The sequence below is a fragment of the Filicampus tigris genome, chromosome 14 (genome assembly GCF_054856515.1).
Source record: "Filicampus tigris isolate MCC_2025a chromosome 14, RoL_Ftig_1.0, whole genome shotgun sequence".
In the NCBI taxonomy this organism is placed as follows: Eukaryota; Metazoa; Chordata; class Actinopteri; order Syngnathiformes; family Syngnathidae; genus Filicampus; species Filicampus tigris.
In genome coordinates, this window is record NC_141230.1 from 1309362 (window position 1) to 1331460 (window position 22099).

Below are 22099 nucleotides of genomic sequence, written 5' to 3' on the forward strand. Positions count from 1 at the left end.
GCCCCTCCCCCACCTTACTCGTCAGCACATTAGCCTTGAAACAGATAAATGAAAGGTTATGTTGGATAATTTCACAGTAAACACAGCAGGAAGCTGTTGCATTGCTTAAATACCAACCATGCACAATTTGCGCAAGTATACAGTTCAGTCTCCCAGGGAAAGTATTACTATTCATTCATTTCTTCACATTATATTGTTTCATCTACTCATTCCTCTATGCACATTGCACAGGTTTTTTTTTCAAGCAGATTTAAAGCAAGCAACGCGCTTTGACTTGTTTTGCAATCAATGTCATCAACAAAGAACACTAGAATAGAATCCCGTTTTCTCTCTCAAACTATTGCATAATCATCACAAACTATTGTCATGCACACAAAATTACATGATAATACCACAATGTGTATACAGGATTTCACCCAGTGTAATATGAGCCTGCCGGGGGTTGGCCGTGGCCCCGCCTCTGGGGAAGCAGCTTCAGCCTTCATGACACCAGAATGTGATGACGAATGAGCCGTGCATTTTATTTTTAACTGTAATTTTTACTTTGCTGCTGGGTACTATAATTGTGTGGATTTAAAGGGATTAGAGAGCCGATGCGGTCTATTTTTCAATAACAAGCTCAATTTATGTATTTTTTTATCAGGAAAATGATATGCTTGTATTTTAACTTTTATTAATTTGTTTTGGAGAAATCAGTACAAAACATGTTCAGAAACGCCCACAAGAAATGAGCAATTTGACCACACTCCTCCCCTCCGAGTCCGGTAAAGTTAGTACCAGATTGGCACATTCGGAGTTGTCGGTCCAATAACGTAATAATTTTGTATTAAAACACAAACAATGCTTCTCTCTAACCACAGTGATGTAGCCAATGAGCTACAAGCTCAAGATATGAGTTGATTTTTAGCACAACTGATTGTCATCGAAGCGAGGAATATGCCGTTGTTTCCTATGAAGGGCTGGCGGAGGCAGTGCCCAGGGACCGTCAACAAGTAGTAATCGCCGACAAGAAGACAAACTATTTCAAATATAAAACATCATTATTCATTGTTGATTATTCATTGTCGTGTTTCTTCTTTAATTACACACAAGATCATCAGCTGGTTACAGTACAACCCTCATTTTGTGTACCCCCCACCCCACCCCAAAGAACAGATTTTAAAGGGAGAGTTTGTATCAATACTAAATAACTTCATGAGTGTTAATCATTTGGTCTCAAAAGTCACGTAGCACATCGATGGGGACTTCCTGCTTATACCACAACTCATATTATGAAAATACAATTTTTTGCATTTTTTTAGAAAAATGGGTTGTTAAATACTGTTTAATAACTTCATGATAGTATAAAATTAGACCTCCAAAATTAAATCACATATTGATGGGGACTACCTGCTTATCCTAAAACTCTTATTTTGTGAAAATAGTATTTCATGTAATTTTCAGAATTTGTTTTTAATTTTTGGGTGTTATTACTGACCAATAACTTCATGGGTGTACATAATTAGGCCCCCAAAATCACATCACACATTGATGGGGACTACTTGCTACTACTACAACTCTTATTTTGTGAAAATAGTATTTAATGTAATTTTCAGAATCTTTTTAAATTTTGGGGTGTTATTACTGCTCAATAACTTCATGGGTGTACATAATTAAGCCCCCAAATTCAAATCACATATTGATGGATACTACCTGCTTCTACTACAACTCTCATATTATGAAATTACAATTTGATGTAATTTTCAGAATTTTTCGTTGTTATTACTGCTCAATAACTTCATGGGTGTACATAATTAGGCGTCCAAAATCACATCACACATTGATGGGGACTACTTGCTTCTACTACAACTCTCATTTTGTGAAAATACAATTTCATGTAATTTTCAGAATTTTTTTTAATTTTTAGGTGTTATTACTGCTCAATAACTTCATGGGTGTACATAATTAGGCCTCCAAAATCACATCACACATTGATGGAGATGACTTGCTTCTACTACAACTCTCATATTATGAAATTATAATTTCATGTAATTTTCAGAATTTATTTTAAATTTTCGTTGTTATTACTGCTCAATAACTTCATGGATGTACACAATTAGGCCCCCAATATCACATCACACATTGGGGGCCTAATTATGTACACTCATGAAGTTATTGAGCAGTAATAACACCCAAAAATTAAAAAAAATTCTGATAACTATATGAAATACTATTTTCACAAAATAAGAGTTGTAGTAGAAGCAAGTAGTCCCCACCAATGTGTGATGTGATTTTGGGCGCCTAATTATGGAAACCCATCAAGTTATTGAGCTGAAATAACACCCAAAAATTAAAAAAAAAAAAAAATCAGAAAATTATATGAGATGCTATTTTCACAAAATAAGAGTTGTAGTAGAAGCAGGTACTCTTCATCAATATGTGATGTGATTTGGGGGGTCTAATTATTTACACCAATGAAGTTATTGAGCAGTAATAACACCCAAAAATAAAAAACAATTCTGAAAATTACATGAAATACTATTTTCACAAAATAAGAGTTGTAGTAGAAGCAAGTAGTCTCCATCAATGTGTGATGTGATTTTGGGTGCCTAATTATGTACACCCATGAAGTTATTGAGCAGTAATAACAACAAACAAATTCTGAAAATTACATGAAATTGTAATTTCATAAAATGAGACTTGTAGTAGAAGCAAGTAGTCTCCATCAATGTGTGATGTGATTTTGGGCGCCTAATTATGTACACCTATGAAGTTATTGAGCAGTAATAATTATTTACACCCATGAAGTTATTGAGCAGTAATAACACCCCAAAATAAAAAAAAATAATTGAAAATTACATGAAATACTATTTTCACAAAATAAGAGTTGTAGTAGAAGCAAGTAGTCCCCATCAATGTGTGATGTGATTTTGGAGGCCTAATTATGTACACCCATGAAGTTATTGAGCAGTAATAACACCCAAAAATTTAAAAAAAAATCTGAAAATTACATGAAATGCTAGTTTCACAAAGTAAGAGTTGTAGTAGAAGCAAGTAGTCCCCATCAATGTGTGATGTGATTTTGGGGCCTAATTATGTACACTCATGAAGTTATTGAATATTGATACAAACTCCTTTCTAAAATCTCATTTGTTATTTTTTTTCCCTAAAATTAGGGTTGTACTCTAACCAGCTGGAGATCTTCAGAGTGTAACCATTGAAGGAACACGACAATGAATAATAAAAAACGTTTTTATTTTATTATTAATAGTCGGTCTTCATTTCGCTGCTTGCTATTTGTTGATGGTCCCTGGGAACACGTCTCAGCGGAGCCTGTTGAAAAAGCACAACCGCACGATTTGTATTCAAACCACAAATTGTGTTGCTGAAATTCAAGTTGTAGCTCTTCGGCTACCTTACAGAGAATGGACAAAGCCTTCCTTTGCGTTACAATGACGTTGCATTTTGGAGTTATTGAACCGACAACTACGAATGTGCCAATCTGGTGCTAACTTTACCTAACTTCCCCTCCGTCCATGCCCCTTGTCTGACAACACGATAGGGACCGATTAAATTTGGTCATTCAAAGTCATTGTAAATAACGTCGCTAATATTGTCAAAATAATGGGGGATCAATCGGCCCCAATACATGTGGACATCTCTACTTAGGCCCACTTCAACTTCTGAAAACATCACAAAATGATTAGCGTTTCCATGTCTGACCAAAATGAGCAAGAAATGAGCAGCCTACAAGCAGCTGAAGAGCACTTGTCACATACGTCGTTTCATGTCATAAGTCACCAAGATACTCAAACACATTGCATTTCGAGAAGCTTTTTCATTAGCTGAATTGGTCAAAGGTTGTTATAGATTACATTTAATGTGGGAAACGACTACGGTACATGTCCTGTATAAACGTGCAAGTATGTTATCAAAATACATGTGTAACAAGTCATCAACACAAGCAATATAATAATAATAATAATAATAAAAATGTTTATAAACAAAAGGTGCACTATAAAGTACATGTATAAGAACAAAATACAGTACAGTATAACAAAAATGGTCCAAACACTGTTGAAAAAAAATACTGTAACACTAATGCAGTACAGTACTGTACTTAACTAGAGTAAACTGTACTGTATTTTAATGTTGATTTTTCTCAGACTTAGGAAAAAAATTTGTCTATTTCGAGTCGTTGTGTTGGCTTCAGTCTTTGCTGTATGAAAATGTTTGTCTGCGTATCATACAGTTTTGTTGCAAATTGCAAGTAACTGTCCTGTTGATCATCACTGATGTCTGTGATTCTTGTGCATACAAAACGACACGTTCATTTACGCCACTGTCCTTCGTCCGTCGAGCCGCAAGCAATTTCCTTTGAGCAGGCAAACTGCTGGAATCGTACTGAGTCAGAATCGATTCCTTGTTTTTCAAAGTCTCGTAGATTTGAGTTTTTCCGACTCCAAATGTCTCCTGGATGTTTTTACTTTGTGTCCAGCTTTGCTTGATCGGATGCATTTCACTCTCTTCCACGGTCATTACCGTTCTTCTTCGTTTGGACCGTTTGGACGCCATGCGCTACAGACGAAAATGTAAATGAATACATTCTAAATCTTCTGCAATTTCAGCAAAACGCATGCCAAAGAAGTAACTTACATGTCGCCGTTTTGGATCCGATGATGGCGGAGCGGTCAAAGTTTTTCCATAGTATCGAGTGGGAACTGCATGAGTTTGCGCTACTGCGGGCTTCGCTATGGCTTCCGGGTTCAGGATACAGTACGGGAACTTCGTTGTAAGGAATCGATCGTTAATGTAATATAGTAGTAGAAAATTTAATACATACTTTTTTTTTGGAGGGAGGTAATTTCCGTTTGATCTAATGATGGTGAAGCGGTCAAAGTTTTTCCGTAGTATAGGGCGGGGACTGCTTGAGTTTGCGCCACTGCGGGCTTTGGTATTGGTTCCGGGTTCCAGATACCGGAACTTCCGTTGTCAGGATTCGATCGTTAATGTAATATAGAAATAGAAAATGTAATGCATACGTTGTTTTTCCGGGTGAACAAATTTTTTGACAGAGGTCCATAGGTGGGAATACTTACTGTACACATTGCTGGTATTGTCCACTCTAACCGGTAATTAAAAAAAAAAAAAGATAGAAAAAACGATCAGCACAATATGTGTGATTTTGTGTAGGTGATATTGTTTTTTCCTCTTAGGAGCTCACATTTGATGTTAATAAAAACTAAATATTGTGCCGCCCGCTTTTATATTTTCACAGTTTGAAATGGACAAGAGTAGGAATGTGCAAATGAATTTTAGTGGCAATTAATCAGACATTCAGTGACAAGAGAACGTGACAAACCAAAACAAGGAACAACATGGCTCAAGCCTCCCTGCAATGATGTTTACAGCCTGAAATGAAAAAAATGAATCCATGCTGGTGTGAATTTTTGGAATATATTGAAGTTGGAATGGCGAGAATAGGTTGAAAAATGTGGAAGTAGCCGCACTGGGGAGACCTCGGGGTGAGTATCTCCAGTCTAGCTAATGTCCCTGCCCGAGATAGCTGCCGCACTGGGGAGACCTCGGGGTGAGTATCCCCAATCTATTGAATGTCCCTGCTCAAAATGGCCGCCTGTCCAAGATGGCTGCCGCACTGGGGAGACCTCGGGGTGAGTATCCCCAGTCTAGATAATGTCCGTGCCAAAGATGGCGGCCGCACTGTGGCGACCTCGGGGTGAGTATCCCCAGTCTAGCTAGTAGCTAATGTCTCTGCCCAAGATGAAATGGGAATTTTGAGTGTTATGAAAAGCTTGACCAATATGAGTTGAATGAGATTAATGTTGTGAATTTGAAATTGGAATGGTGGAAATGGGATATGTTGAATGTGCCATTGGAAATGAATGGGATTTTTTGGGTGAAAAACGGGGAATTTTGGGGAAACCGTAAATTTTCTCGGCGAAAAAAAATGAATCCATGCTGGCGTGAATTTTTGGAATATATTGAAGTTGGAATGGCGAGAAACGGTTGAAAAATGTGGACGTAGCCGCACTGGGGAGACCTCGGGGTGAGTATCTCCAGTCTAGCTAATGATCCTGCCCAAGATGGCTGCCGCACTGGGGACACCTCGGGGTGAGTATCCCCAGTCTAGCTAATCTCCCCGCCCAAGATGGCTGCCGCACTGTGGAGACCTTGGGGTGAGTTTCCCTAGTCCAGCTAATGTCGCTGTCCAAGATGGCCGCCGCACTGTGGACACCTCGGGGTGAGTATCCCCAGTCTTGCTATTGTCCCTGACCAAGATGGCCGCCGCACTGGGGAGGCATCGGGGTGAGTATCCCCAGTCTAGCTAATGTCCCTACCCATGATGGCCGCCGCACTGTGGAGACCTCGGGGTGAGTATCCCCAGTCTAGCTAGTAGCTAATGTCCCTGTCCAAGATGGCCGCCGCACTGGGGAGACCTCGGGCTGAGTATCCCCAGTCACCTAATGTCCCTGACCAAGATAGCCGCCGCACTGGGGAGACCTCGGAGTGAGTACCCCGAGTCTAGCTGATGTCCCTGACCAAGATGGCCGCCGCACTGGGGAGACCTCGGGGTGAGTATACCCAGTCTTGCTATTGTCCCTGACCAAGATGGCCGCCGCACTGTGGAGACCTCGGGGTGAGTATCCCCAGTCTAGCTAATGTCCCTGACCAAGATGGCCGCCGCACATGGGAGACCTCGGGGTGAGTATCCCCAGCCTAGCTAATGTCCCTGCCCAAGATGGCCGCCACACTTTGGAGACCTCGGGGTCAGTATCCCCAGTCTAGCTAGTAGCTAATGTCCATGTGCAAGATGGCCGCCGCACTGGGGAGACCTCGAGCTGAGTATCCGCAGTCTACCTAATGTCCCTGACCAAGATAGCCGCTGCACATGGGAGACCTCCAAGTGAGTACCACAAGTCTAAAAACAGGCTTACATAAAGCTAGCAAGTGACCGATTGTTGACACTTTTGGAGTCTCGCTGCTCTTCGTTGCACAAACTGTCAGCAAGCAGACTAATAAATTAAAGCAGCTAAAAAAAGGACATTGATAAAGAAGTCAGAAAGCATTAACTAACAGTCCAAAGTAACGATAATGATGATGATCATCCGGGTAGGCTGGGGAGTGGGGAGTGGGGAGGGGGCAGACTTAATGAAATTAAATGTCGGGGTGAGTATCCCTAGTCTTGCTATTGTCCCTGACCAAGATGGCCGCCGTACTGGGGAGACCTCGAGCTGAGTATCCACAGTCTACCTAATGTCCCTGACCAAGATGGCCGCCGCACTGTGGAGACATCGGGGTGAGTATACCCAGTCTTGCTAATGTCCCTGTCCAAGATGGCCACCACACTGGGTAGACCTCTGGGTGAGTATCCCCAGTCTTGCTAATGTCCCTGTCCAAGATGGCCGCCGCACTGGGGAGACCTCGGGGTGAGTCGCCCCAATCTAGCTAATGTCCCTTCCCAATTTGGCCGCCACACTGAGGAGACCTCTGGGTGAGTATCCCCAGTCTAGCTAATGTCCCTGTCCAAGATGGCCGCCGCACTGGGGAGACCTCGGGGTGAGTCGCCCCAATCTAGCTAATGTCCCTTCCCAATTTGGCCACCACACTGAGGAGACCTCGGGGTGAGTATCCCCAGTCCAGCTAATGTCCCTTCCCATGGTGACCGCCGCACTGGGGAGACCTTGGGGCGAGTATCCCCAGTCTATCTAAAGTCCCTGGCCAAGATGGCCGCCTGTCCAAGATGGCCGCCGCACTGGGAAGACCTCGGGGTAAGTATCCCCAGTCTAGCTAGTAGCTAATGTCCTTGCCCAAGATGCCCGCCGCACTGGGGAGACCTCGGGGTGAGTATCGCCAGTCTAGCTAATGTCCCTTCCCAAGGTGACTGCTGCACTGGGGAGACCTCGGGGTGAGTATCCCCAGTCTATCTAATGTCCCTGCCCAAGATGGCACTGGGGAGACCTCAGGATGAGTATCCCCAGTCTAGCTAATGTCCCCGTCCAAGATGGCCGCCGCACTGTGGAGACCTCGGGTGAGTTTCCCTAGTCCAGCTAATGTCCCTGTCCAAGATGGCCGCCGCACTGGGGAGACCTCGGGGTGAGTATCCCCAGTCTAGCTAATGCCCCTGCCCAAGATGGCCGCTGCACTGTGGAGACCTCGAGGTGAGTATCCCCACTCTAGCTTGTATCTAATGTCCCTGCCCAATATGAAATAGGAATTTTGGGTGTGTTGAAAAGCTTGTCCAATATGAGTTGAATGAGATGAATGTTGTGAATTTGAAATTGGAATGGTGGAAATGGGAAATGTCGAATGTGCCAATGGAAATTAATGGGATTTTTGGGGTGAAAAACGGGGAATTTTGGGGAACCCGTAAATTTTCTCGGCGAAAAAAAAGGATTCCATGCTGGTGTGAAATTTTGGAATATATTGAAGTTGGAATGGCGAGAATCGGTTGAATAATGTGGAAGTAGCCACACTGGGGAGACCTCGGGGTGAGTATCTCCAGTCTAGCTAATGTCCCTGCCCAAGATGGCCGCCGCACTGGGAAGACCTCGGGGTGAGTATCCCCAGTCCAGCTAATGTCCCTGCCCAAGATGGCCGCCACACTGGGGAGACCAAGGGGCAATAACACGGGTCCCCTGGAAATGAATGGTGAAATTGTGTGGCTTTTTTAAGGGTGAATGAGTTGATTGTGAGGGAAGTTTGAATTTTGGGGTTGTTGAAAAGCTGAATGTGAGTTGAATTAGTTGAATCACTTGAATTTGTGGAAATTGGGAAGGTGTAAATATGAAAAGTTGAATTTCCAATGGAAATGAATGGTTAATAGTGGATTTTTTGTGGAGTTTTCAACGGTGAATGAGTTGAATGCGTGGGAAGTTTGAATTTTGGTGGTGTTGAAAAGCTGAATGTGAGCTGAATGAGTTGAATGTCTTGAATTTGTGAAAATTGGAATGATGTAAATCTCATGTCATGTCATGTCATGTCATGTCATCTTCCAAACCGCTTATCCTATATAGGGTCGCGGGGAGTTGCTGGAGCCTATCCCAGCCGTCAATGGGCGAAGGCAGACTACACCCCGAACTGGTCGCCAGCCAGTCGCAGGGCACACATAGACACTGTCACTGAGCGGGAATCGATCCCACGCTGCCCGCACACAACTCAGGCGTGTGTACCACGACACTATCAGCGGACTATGATGTAAATGTGAAAACTCAAATGTGCCAATGGAAATGAATGGTAAATAGTTGCATTTTGGTGGGTTTTTTTTAAGGGTGATTGAGTTGAGTTGGGAAATAGGAATTTGGGGTGTGTTGAAAAGCTTGACCAATATGAGTTGAATTAGTTGAATCTTGTGAATTTGAAATTGGAATGGATGTGTGCGTGTGGCATGTGTCGCAGACCTGTCGCCAACAGCACAATGCGTCGGTCATGTGAATCAATGCATCAGTTGTCGCTCGCGCTAACCCGGGAGTAGGCCGGAGGGTCCGACCGGTCCGGCCCAGGGACGGACTGCCCAGCTCTGGTATTTTCATATCAGCACTCAGGAGGCTGATGGGGCGATAGGATGTGCATAAGGTTGGGTCCTTCCCATCTTTATGAATAACACAAATAATTGCTTCAGACTACGACTGGGGAGGCTCACCTGTCGTAAGTACATAATTATACACCTGCAAAAGTGGCGTCAATTCCTTTTCAAAAGCTTTATAGTACTCTCCCGAGAAGCCATCAACGCCTAGGGTTTTATTATTTTTGAATTTTAAAATACTATCTCTAATCTCTTCTTTTGTAATCGGACATGTTATATGATCTGCCTCCTCCTTAGTCAATTTATCAAGATTAATTGAATTAAGAAAGTTTCTAATTTTCTCCTTCTTATCTGGGTAACTTTCTGCTTTATACAATTCCTGGTCATAAGAGGCAAATGCATTTGCAATATCTTTGAGCTGAAGCATCATACCTCCAATATTTGGGCATCTAATCTTACGCACTAGTCTACTTGATTGCGCTTTACGCAGCTGAAATGCCAAGAAACGGCTGAGCTGTTACTGAATTCGTAATTCTTCTGATTCAAAAATCTAAGCTGTCCTTCCGCTAGGTTAATGAATCATTTCATTCCTGTCTGTTCTCCTTTATTGTGGTAAGTGTGCTTTCTTCCTGCAATGTTTGATAATCTCGCTCTAATTTACAGATATCATTTTCCAAGTTGTTTTGCAAGTTTTTCCTTTTTTAATCTAGAGCTGATCGCAATAATGTTGCCTCTTAAATAACAATTGGCTGCCTCCCATAATACTGTAGGGGACTGATTGTTATTAACTTGAATATACTTCAGTAGGCATCTTTGCGATTCTTGCTTAATGTTATCATTATTTAGGATGGACACATTGGCTTCCCAATATTTGAAGTTTATATTTTGACTCATCTTTAATTTTAAACATACTGGGGCATGATCTGATATAGTAATTGCTTCAATATTACACTGAATAGCTTTGAAAGAATCTACCGCAGACATCAAGAACATATTTAGCCACGAATGGGTACCATGCATCCGTGAGAAAAAGTATTTTTCCTTCGCATGAAAATGGCGCCAAACATCTACCAAGCCTAATTCCTTAATCAGGGTTGTTAAAGCCAAAGATTTTTGGGGCCTGGAACCCACATCAGCAGGTAGTTTATCAATATATCCTCTCAAAACAGAGTTAAAATCCCCCCTATCAAAACAGTACCCTCTGCTTTATCAGCTATCAATGATGCAATATTCTTAGAAGAAGAAGAAATTCGGGTTATCCTCATTTGGATCATATAAATTGAGTAAAGTAATTATAATTCCACTTATTCTGCCAATTACCATCACATATCTCCCTTCTTTATCACAAAAGCTCCTTCCATGACAGAAATAAACAGCTTTACTGAAGAGAATAGCAACCCCCCTTTTTCTCCCATTTTGATATGAAGAGCTACATTGTTGGCCCACTCATTCTCTCTTCAGCTTCTCATGCTCCCCACAATAGAAATGTGTTTCCTGGAGCATTGCTATTGCAGTTTTTTTTTAACTGGTTCAGTACTTTCTTCCTCTTAATGGGGCTACCCAAGACCTTAACATTGTATGTAACAAAAATAAGATTATCCATCTTTTTGCACAACACCTCTATTTCAACTTTATACAATACAATACAATGCAATACAAATTTAATTATATAGCTTTATATTGATTCATCCATTGATCATAGACAAAAAACAGTTTGCAATTAGTAGAATGGCCCAGTTCCAAACTCAGGATAAAAAGAACACATACAACTGAAAACAGCAAACTAATTACAGAACAATGTTGGCTTCCACATACCACACTGGATCAGTCAGAGTCCACAGACCTGAGTAACCCAGTCTCGATGTATCCTGGGCGGAGGTTGGCGACAGACCCTACGTGGGAAAAAAAAAAACGTTGTGTCGCTGTCGTCCTTTGCGACTTCAGCCGTGGATAGTTGTTACAACATTCGCTTTACATCACATCCTGTCCCATGTTTAACACTTTTTGTTCCTTGTCCTAACTTATATTATTCAAAAATATCAAAATGAACTCGGCGATGAAAGAAAAATTCAAACAATTAAAAATAAATTCACTCCTTTGAATTGAAGAGGGTTGTAATCCCTGAATAGGAAAAAGTTGCGCGTCCTCTCCTCGGTCCCGCTCTGGCAGTGTTCCATCGGGGACAGCTCTGCCTCCAACCACTCCCTCTCATCCACGTGCACCTGCACACCCAACTCTTTAAGTGCCGGGAGCGCATCTGACAACGCCGGGTAGGTTTTCTCACCGTCATCAGTGAGCATTTTCAGCTGTGCAGGGAAAATACATTTCGCCCTTATGTTCTTCAGCTTTAATTGCTTTACAGCATCATGGGCAAGCATTCTCTTCTTCTGTAACTCGGGGGAGAAGTCGTGGTCAATGTAAATCTCGACTCCATTATATACGACGGTCCTCTGCTCCTGTGCTTTTCTTAATATGGTGTCCTTAAAAGAATAATCAAGAAATTTAACAACTAGAGCGCACGGAGCAGTTTTGGGATCCTTTGGCCTGGCAGAGAGGGCTCTTTGTGCCCTCTTAACGGCAATGTCGAGTTCGTGGGAAATTTGAAGAGCAGATTTAAGCAACTCCTGTACAAAGAGCTTCATATCTCTCCCCTCGCTCCCTTCCGGCACATGGTAATTTCTCATGTTATTTCGCCGCAATCTATTCTGCATTTGCTCACAGCGCGCCGTCAAATGCATTTCTCTGTGCAGCAAGTAGCGAATGGCCTGCTCATGGCGCTAAGTGGTGTCCTCATTCGCACCAATACGGCCCTGCGCCTCTGCGACTTTGTTTTCCAAATTTGTCACATCGTCTCAGTCCCTTAAAAGATGTTTCCAGTCCCGTCAGAGGAAATTGAGTTTGTATATGCCCCTCCTGGTTGTCTTTCCTCAATTTCTCGAGCCCTGCCAGTATTTTTGACTTGTATTCAGGCATGCTAGCCTCTGTAGCCGCTAGTCCGCACGAGGCTTGTTTCAGAGTTAATTGCCTCAAATTATCGCCTTTGTCCTTACTTTGGTCCTACTTGTGCGATCCATTACCACTCAGGACGGAGCGCTCTCTTCATGCAGCTGCTTCAAGCATGGCATCACCGAAAATTCAATTGTACATTTTTTTTAAAAACGTCAAAATTTTAGGTTATTTTGAGGGGAATTTGACAAAACCCCTCATTAAATCGGTCTTAAAATGTGAAGGTGTTTTGATAAATTAAGTTGTGAGTTCTTTTAACAAAATAGCGGTTAATACCCTGACCCAAATACATGTATTTCACACTTGACTTCTGTATAAGGACAATGTTTATTAACTACAACTATTGAAACATACAAGAAAATGCTACGCTATGGCGAGCCTCAAAAAATGAAGAAAAAAATATATATATAAACAAAAGAATTGGGAGGTAATGAAACAATAAGACGTCTTGATAGTGAGTGTGAGGAAGTGTAAGGATGACAACAGTGAAGGTGGCGGGCTTTATGAAGTTTGCGAGCGTTCACTACCAATTTTTTATGCACCCACTGGAAAAGCCCTAGCGAGCTGCAAAGTGGTCACTTACGTTTGATTAAGCGGAGTCTTACGTGAGGAGCAAGTGGAAGGACCTTCATTCGTTTGCAGATGGAGCAAAGAAAAAAAAGCAAGGCAAAAAGAAAAAGGAGGTAGCTGGGAGTGGGACCAAAAGCTTGGTTGGGTTCTCATGTGGTCCGGCCGCAGCGCGGTGTCGGGCTTCGCTAGGACCACCCAGTGGTGATTTTGCTGAATTTCAAACGGAAGAGGGCCAAAGCTTTTGCTCCCCAGAGCCGGTGAAAGTGAAAGGAGGTGATGGTTCTTCACATTCAGGAGACAAATCAGACATCCTTTGCTCCTCAGTTGGCTTCCGGTGCCGTCTACAGGTGATACACTGTGATGACTGCCTTGTTGATCCCTAGAATCCAGTAGCCGTTGGACCTTATTTGATTCATAGAGAGACCTTTGCCTTGAGGGTCACTGATGGTGTAGTGGTACACACGCCTGACTTGTGTGCGGGCAGCGTGGGATCGGTTCCCGCTCAGTGACGGTGTCTGTGTGTGTGCCCCGCGACTGGCTGGCGACCAGTTCGGGGTGTAGTCTGCCCTTCGCCCGTTGTCAGCTGGGATAGGCTCCAGCACCTCCCCGCAACCCTTTACTGGATAAGCGGTTTGGAAGAAGATGACCTTTGCCCTGATGTTTTCTTTTTGTGGTAATGACCATTAATCATCTTCGTAATGTCATGATCTCTTGGGATAATTGCTGGATGCTTGATGTAGTTGGGAAGAGAGGAGTTACACAACCTTCCTTCCACCCTAAGGACACCATCCTCATCAAGAATATGATCAAGAGAGTACAGTGGACTGTGAGATGGAAGGGAATTTCCTTTGCTTAACAATTTAACTCTGCTTGATACACACTTTCCTGGAGGTTTTTAATCATGCAACATTTTGCTTGTTCAAGTTCTTTTACAGTGGTAAGGTTATCTGATTTGTTGTTGCTGATGCATCGCAAAATGTGTGTAATTGCCCGAGTAGCCTGTGACCAGGATGAAAACTTGGACAAACGATCAATCAGGCTTCCATGTTCTATAGTTCTTGTGGTGTTCGGTAATATTGGCCTGTTTTTAAAAGGAAGAGGAATTTCATTGTGGCCTTACATGTTTTTCCGTATTCCCTTCGCCAGTTTGTTGAGGAAAATGCTAACATTTTGTGACACTTTATTGCTGTCTTCACTGCCATCCTTGAAGTCAAATTCCAGTGTACGAATACCATCAGCAGCCATTACTGGAGGCAGCTCCTTTACGATTATTCGGTAACACAGGCTGCTTATACTTTGTGAACCCTGGCTTTGAGATGATCGCCCTACGATGCTCCATCCTAGATCCGTTCTTATAGCGTAGGGTTGCTCATCACCTCCCAAAATGACTTGCCTTGGCACCACAGCTCTAGAGCAGTTGTAGCCAATCAGAAGTGCTACCTCACAGTCTTTCATTGGTTGAAGCTCATCTGCTATTTCTCTGCAATGACTCCATTGCTTAGCAGTCTCACAAGTAGGTATGTGAGCGTGATTCATTGGTATGTAGTCCTTTGTGTAAGGAACTAAAAGATCACATGAAGGCCAAAAACAGTTTCACTTGGAATGACTGTTTGTTCCACTCATGGTTGTCAATTTCAGCTTCACTGGATGCCTTTCAGTATTGAGGCCGTCACTCCCTTCTTGGTTGATAAATGTAGTATCACTTTGAGTGTCCAACATGGCATATACAAGTTTTTCCACAGATCGATTTTAGATGACACCCACACTGGCATCACCACTGATGTGCAGGACACGCCCTCACTAGCAACACTGAGTGATGTTGCAGCGGCATCATGATTTGACCCCATCTCTGAGGAAGATCTTTCCTTATTGTAGTTGCAATCATGAAGGACTGTAGGGTGTTTCCCCTTGCAGACTTTCTCTGCTCTGACTTCAGGATTACATCATCTGTAGCCGTGTGAGTTGTGAGGACACTATCCGTGTTTCTCTTTATATCTCTAGTACCCCTTTTCTCAGTGTTCGAGTCTAATGAACGAAATGCATGGAGTGTTCGAGTCTGATGAACAAAATGCATGGAGGGATGTAATTGGACTGCAGGCAATCTCGGCTTCAGTTGACACAAACAATGCAAATTCGTTGAAACTTGGGAATTCTTGCCTTTCATTCAGGCTTTGTGTGGCTTGACAATTCCAGCGCGAAGCTGCCCAGTCTGGTAGCTTGTAGACGAGCTTCTGGTTCTCCTCACAATCATTTAATATGTCAAGGCCCTTAACGTGAGGCATGGCATTTTGACAGGCATTCAGAAAGTCTGAGAGGTTTCTGAGTCCCTCAGCATCCTTAGGTAGAATCCTGGGCCAATTAGCTAACTTCACTCTGAATACCCACTGGATACTGAATGCCTGGCCAAAGCAATGGTTTAATTTGTTCCAGGCATCCTGGTAGGCCTCATTATCATTTCGGGAGAAGGTCCCATTTAGTACCTGAAGTACTGGTCCACCAACATATTTCTTTAGAGAGTAGAGTTTTTCAGCAAGAGTGATAGCTCTTAAGTCAATGAGTGAGGAGAATGCTGCCTTCCATTCTGTGAATCGCATAGGGTCCCCATTAAAGATGAATGGCTCTGGCACAGGGAGCCTATTCAAAGCTAAGCTGTCTTGAAAGACCTGAGTGAGAGAGGAAATGTCTGTATGAGTGGCCATTGCAACAGGTAATGGCGATACTACAGTTGTAGGCAGCTTTATGGCCTCTTTGTCCTTTTCATTGCTAATGCAGTCAAGAGCTTCACGTTCCGTTTCCTTATTGTATACGTTCAGCTTGGCCTTAGCTACTAGAACTTCCTTCTCTGCCTGCAGATGATTCAACTCATGCCTTTGTGCCCTCTAGAGCTCTTCGTTGTTGCTCGTCTTAGTTCCTTATCACTTCCTTTTGTTTTTCTTCTGCAATTATCATCTCATAATTCGTCTCCTTCACTGCTATTTCAGCTGCTGCCTCTGCACATTTGACTGCAATAGATGAAGCCACAGAGTAGTCATCAGACTTACTGCAACTGGTAAAGGAAGCAGCAGATCCATAAGCAGACCTTGCATAGTCACGGTGTAGTAGTTCATGGAGACGCTGTTTTTCCCACTCCGCATTGAAGTCCTTTTCATCATCCACTGCTCTATTGTGGCCAATGATGATGATTTCTGTGGTAACTGATTCACAAGTATCAACTCTTTCGATGGTGAGGAGAGATCTCTAATTCCAAAGTATGCGTCCATTATATCATCTTTGGCCTTCTTAAGATCTTCAATGAGTTGCCAGAGCTCATCCCCTGTCATGTCATGTCATGTCATCTTCCAAACCGCTTATCCTATATAGGGTCGCGGGGAGTTGCTGGAGCCTATCCCAGCCGTCAATGGGCGAAGGCAGACTACACCCCGAACTGGTCGCCAGCCAGTCGCAGGGCACACATAGACACTGTCACTGAGCGGGAATCGATCCCACGCTGCCCGCACACAACTCAGGCGTGTGTACCACTACACTATCAGCGGACCCCTGTCATATGTGACTTAAGTTGATTTCTTGCTTTACGTACACCGAGCTTCCATTTTTCATACATAGAGAGCAGCCTTTTCACCCTGTTTCCTAACCTCCTCTATTTGTAGCACCTGCGTTTTCTCTGTAGCATTCCGTGCACGTTTAGATCGTCGAGGACAAGCAGGTGGGTCACCTGTATTATCGGACTGACCTCCTTTGCTTATTCGGTTTGTTTCCTTCAGGTGTGCTCCCTCTGGTGCACCCGCAGCTACATCGTGCTCATTCTGGGGATCGGAAACTTCGTGGGGGAAACTATCGATCTGCTTTGTTTCCTTACTGCTACCTGACTTAGACATTACTGATTTACTTTCTGAATTATTGAATCAGGTTAAAATTTGTTATTATCATATACCTAACCTTACAGTAAACAGCATAAATTTATATTAAACATAAGCATATATTGGGCGACTGGTTAGCACATCCGCCTCACAGTTCAGAGGTTGTGGGTTCGATCCCGGCCCCCGCCTCCCTGTGTGGAGCTTGCATGTTCTCCCCGTGCCTGCGTGGGTTTTATCCGGGGACTCCGGTTTCCTCCCACATTCCAAAAACATGCATGGTAAGTAGATTGGACTCTCTAAATTGCCCCTAGGTGTGATTGTGAGTGCGGATGTTTGTCTCTGTGTGCCCTGCGATTGGCTGGCAACCAATTCAGGGTGTCCCTCGCCTACTGCCCGAAGACAGCTGGGATAGGCTCCAGCACGCCCCGTGACCCTTGTGAGGATAAGCGGTACAGATAATGGATGGATGGATAAGCATATATTACACAGTCGCGTTAAAATGCGGTTAATGTTCAGATCAGTACACAATAAACCCAATTTTCAAAATAACTGCAGTGCAAAACACAGAATAATAGAGTATAAGTAATGAATCACAAACTCAAAACACAGACAGAAGTAAATGCCATAAGATAATTTTGAAATGTTGACAAGATAAACTTGAAATGTCATGAAAACTTGAGTCAAAAAATGTAAAATGTCTTTAAATATAAAGAGCACACAAACAGGCTCTTATATGCAGATATATACAATCCTTATCCTTTGATGCAGTTGCCAGGATGCGTGTAATGTTCATGTTGAAAAAGCTGTTAATGTGTTGTTCACCTCACCCGTAGTCCAGCGTTAATGTCAGTCAATGTGACTGTATTGACCATTGCACCGAGTTGATGAGACTGTCGCCCAGTTTGCCCAAGTGGATCACGAGTTGATATGCTGAATTAGGGGATATGACGGTATAAGATTGTTAAGGGGTTTAACGTGTTGGCGATATCATAAAACCAAAAGACCGTTTGACTGTCTACAGGGGACATTCTATCCAGTTTAGCTCTGTGGCGGCGAAAAGCCGCTGACGCATACCCAACCAACCAATCACAGCACGCACAGGGCACCGTACGTGACATTCCCCGCCTCCCTGTTTGTATGTATAGTGAGAAGCAGAAAGTCACCACGAAGCGGAGTTGGTCCCGAAAAGAATCTCCACATCACAGTGTCGATTTGGTTTGGCTTTTCCTCGGAGGAGAAAGCTCAAACCAGTTATTTGCGACATTTGCAGAGACTTGGTTCGCAATGCGACAAACCTGTTTAATCAGTTGCGAAGACAGCACCCAAAAAACTACGCCGACAGTCCAAGCAAACGGAGGCCAGAGGCCGCCGCTAGCTCCAAGCCAACACAACCCACGGTAACAGTCATTTAACAAGTGCACTCCATTTGAAAGAACAAGCAAGCAGTGTAAAGAAGTAACTGAGGCAGTGACTTATTACCTTGCTGAAGACATGATTCCCATTAAAACAGTGGAAAACGAGGAGTTTAAAAGACTAGTACTAAGTACAAAGTACTAGACCCGCATTACGAGCTGTGTTTTTATGTTTACATTATGTTACCTTTTAAGTTTACATTCATACATACATTTTGATAAAAAATGTCACTATTCAAATGAAAACCTGTTCAGAAAGCTTAGCTATCTTAAAATGTCTTTTTTTCTTTTAGAATTGTATATACATTTTAAATATGTTTTATGTTTAACATGAGGAAAACGGTCAAAAACGTGCAAAAAAAAAAACAATGTAAAAAAAGAATCATGATAAAATCGTGATCAGGATTTTATTTTTAAAAAATCGTGATATGATATTTTTGCCAAATCGCCCACCACTATGCAGAATCATGCGTTGCTCGATAACTCCATGTTGACAGCACGTATCGATGAAGCAGCAGCGCCAGGTATGAAGTGTTGACCCTCCGTAATGGCCCGTCACGGGAACAACAGGTCGTCAGATCGGTGTGGATTAAGCTCTTACTGTAGCGGACCCAGCCAGACAATGGTGAAGCGTACTGATGTTCCACAAGAAAGTTCTATTCTTTATTGCAGTGTTGTTTTTGGCAGGCATTTGAGATTTAGTGTTAGTCTTAGTCTTTTGGACAAAAATGCTTATTAGTTTTCATCACATTTAGTCATTCCTATTAGTGATAGTTTAAGTCTAGTTTTAGTCGACGAAAACTCAAAAAGGTTTTAGTTTAGTTTTAGTCGACAAAAACATAAAAAGGTTTTAGTCGACGGAAAGTCCCCCAAAAAGTTTTAATCTAAGTTTTCGTAAATTTAGTTGACGAAAATTCAAAAAGGTTTTAGTTCGTTTTAGTTAAACTTAAACATAGGCATACAACATTTCGTACATACATTCCGTACATAAAGGCATACATTTTTTAACTGATTCGTCAAAAAATAGTAGTACTTTAGTAGCTAACCGCATTGCTAAGGCTAAAAAGTCATTCAATATTGGTGAAATAAAAAACCTGTGGATTCGCGTACACACACACTTATTTTGGATTATTGTACACACGCACACCCCAAAATGGACCAACCGGTCCATGGTAGAAAAAAAGTTGGGGACCACTGCCCTAATCTACTTTTAATATTTTACTTTACACACAACAAGCGAATGAATTGACGTTAGCCTTGACGTTAGCTCAACCAAATTAACTTATGCCTTAACTCAGCCCATTTGCGCCACGAGTTATGTGGAAAACTTTAAGCACAATGAAATTGATCACAAGCTAATTGTTGAATAACAGAGTGCAAGTAAATGTATACAGTATATGTTAACAGGATGAGTTGGTACAAAATATCAGCGTGGTGAGCCCTCAGATGTTGCTTGAGAGTTGTCATTCTTTCCACCTATTTTGTGGGCACATTCACCGTTGCCACTGTCTACAATGCATCGTATTGTTCTTTCGAACTCTCGACCTCTGAACTGTGAGGCAGACGTGCAAACCAGTCGACCACTGTTTCTCATTGTCAGAGAAGTCTTTTTGATAGCTTCTGGATCCGAAAAGGATACGCATTCAGTCTGGCCGCAGTGAGGCTTCCATGCCGCGGTGAGGCTTCCATGCAATGGTGAGCCTTTCATTTAAAAATATCGCTCAGCGGGATGTGTGTGTGTGGTGGTGGTGGTGGTGGTGGTGGTAGTTGGGGAGGTTGCTGGTGTGAGTGGAAGTTGGTCGAAGTTTGTCGACGGAAACGCAAACAGAAGCTGTTTAAGATAATTGGCAGACCTGCGTCATGGAAAATTGTTCTTCGCTACCCCCGCTAACACATCATTTCCTAGATGAGTAATTTTTGTTTCGACATTATCATAATGACTATGATGTTATAATAGTAACTTTCAGGTGATCTAACCAGAAATATCGGGCAATAATGACAAATGTTCAAAGACTTGTACAGCCGAAAAAATGTCTTTGAATTGAATACATCAAATCACTTTCAAGCAAAAGTCCGGTGCAATATTATCAGAATAATAGTTACAGTACCATGAAGTCTGAAAAAAATCATTGTCATTTTTGCTGGAGTATAACACCATTTGTTTATATAACAACATATTTGATATTCTTACTGTTGAGAGAGTTGGTGTTTCATTCACAGTGGTGTTGTTTATAGGATCTGTAAAAAAGAGAGGAATTGGTTGTAGAGATAAAGAATGTTCAAGAAAAGAAAAGACAAATATAACCACTTCGGGTTGCACTAAAGGTCAAAACTTACTGATCTGGGCAAAGCGCTTCATCATTGTGACATAATCCAGTGAACTGTACCCTTCTTACTGGCTCCTCTCACCATGTGTTTTTTTTTTCCTATAAAGCCCTATTATCTACCTCCCCTCCCTCTGTGCATGCAGGTCCATACAAATGGACACCTGAGCAGGTGAGAGCCCCCACCTGGAGTCAGGATCAAGTGAACCTGCACCTTCTTACTACAGAGGTAGGATTACATACTAGCCTATCTCCAATGTCCACTGTCAAGGGAAATAGTATTGGAAAGGAAAATATAAGGATGGGGATATGTGGTTCTAAAAGGCACTGTACAGTAGTGGCCACATAGTAGTGGCTACAACTCAGGATAGACTGGAAAAATCTGATTTAGTGACCCGCCCTGCATCATATTTATAAAATCATTAACGTATCTGTTTTATCCTTTTTATTTTCTGTGTTTTTGAACAGTGGCAAGCCACAATGAACACAAACTCAAATTGTACATCTGTTCCTGCCTTGCACAGACACACCCCACCTGCCTCCACCTCCTCCTCATGAACTCATAAGTTATTGATTTTACTCCTATATGTAAGTAAGAAACAGTAAAGTGCTATTTTTTTCATTCTAAAACACCTTCCACAAATGTTTGTTGGTATTTTTTGGAGCCTGGACGAGATAATCAGCATTTTCATTCATTTTTAATGGACCCCCAAAGTGCTGGTACCCCAGCATGCCAGTACCCCAAAGTGGCCAGGGCTGTGAAGACCCTCTACAACTGTAGCTCTAGTTATTATTATTAGAGCTCGAACAGCGACTGCTGCGAGGTCCCTATTGTAATAGAAAAAAGGTCCCTATTGTAATAGTGTTAGAATAATTGTACATAAGTGTCAGGTTCACATCAAGTGAGACATTAGTAAACAACGCACACAATGACGAGAGAAGACACTCGTCACAATATTGTCTTTTTTCTTGCAAGGAGAGCGCAGGGAAGTGTAATATTACAGTTCCTAAAACCCTCTGCCTCCTCTCTTTTTATTTTCTTCGGAGTCCCCGATTACAAAGGTGTTCCAGCTCTAAGGGAAAGGGGAGCGAAAGCAGCTGGAACACTCTGAACTTGTTTTGTCTATGTGTGTGTGTGTGTGTCTGTGAGCCATTATCATACATATGTGGAAGCAAAGCACACCAATCAAGTTGGGCCTGGATATGGAAAAAGCCAAAGCTAAACTCACAAGCTAATAAAGCTAACAAGCCTAATAATACAAATCTAACACATGAATCATGATATACATTGTTATTCTTACATTCCCCCCTGTTTTTATATAATATAAAGCTAAACCTACAAAGCCAATAAAGCTAACAAACCTAATCATGAAAAAACTAACACAATAATCATTATATACATTATTA

At 42.3% G+C, this 22099-nt stretch overlaps 1 protein-coding gene across 5 annotated transcripts in view; it reads right to left on the reverse strand.

The window, feature by feature from the left end:
* The window catches only part of tmprss3a (transmembrane serine protease 3a), a 256219-nt gene that overhangs the window by 225232 nt on the left and 8888 nt on the right, over positions 1-22099 (reverse strand). For 3 of the 5 annotated variants that reach the window (XR_015089647.1, XR_015089645.1, XR_015089635.1), the window contains one exon: positions 19109-20606. Coding sequence is in view for 1 of the 5 variants with exons in the window: in XM_086052254.1 (XP_085908380.1) it covers positions 20560-20606 (47 nt within the window). In the remaining 4 variants the exon portion in view is untranslated. Of the gene's footprint in view, positions 1-18563; positions 19004-19108; positions 20607-22099 lie in introns of those variants that run through there. The other 2 variants (XR_015089636.1, XM_086052254.1) reach the window with 2 other exon arrangements.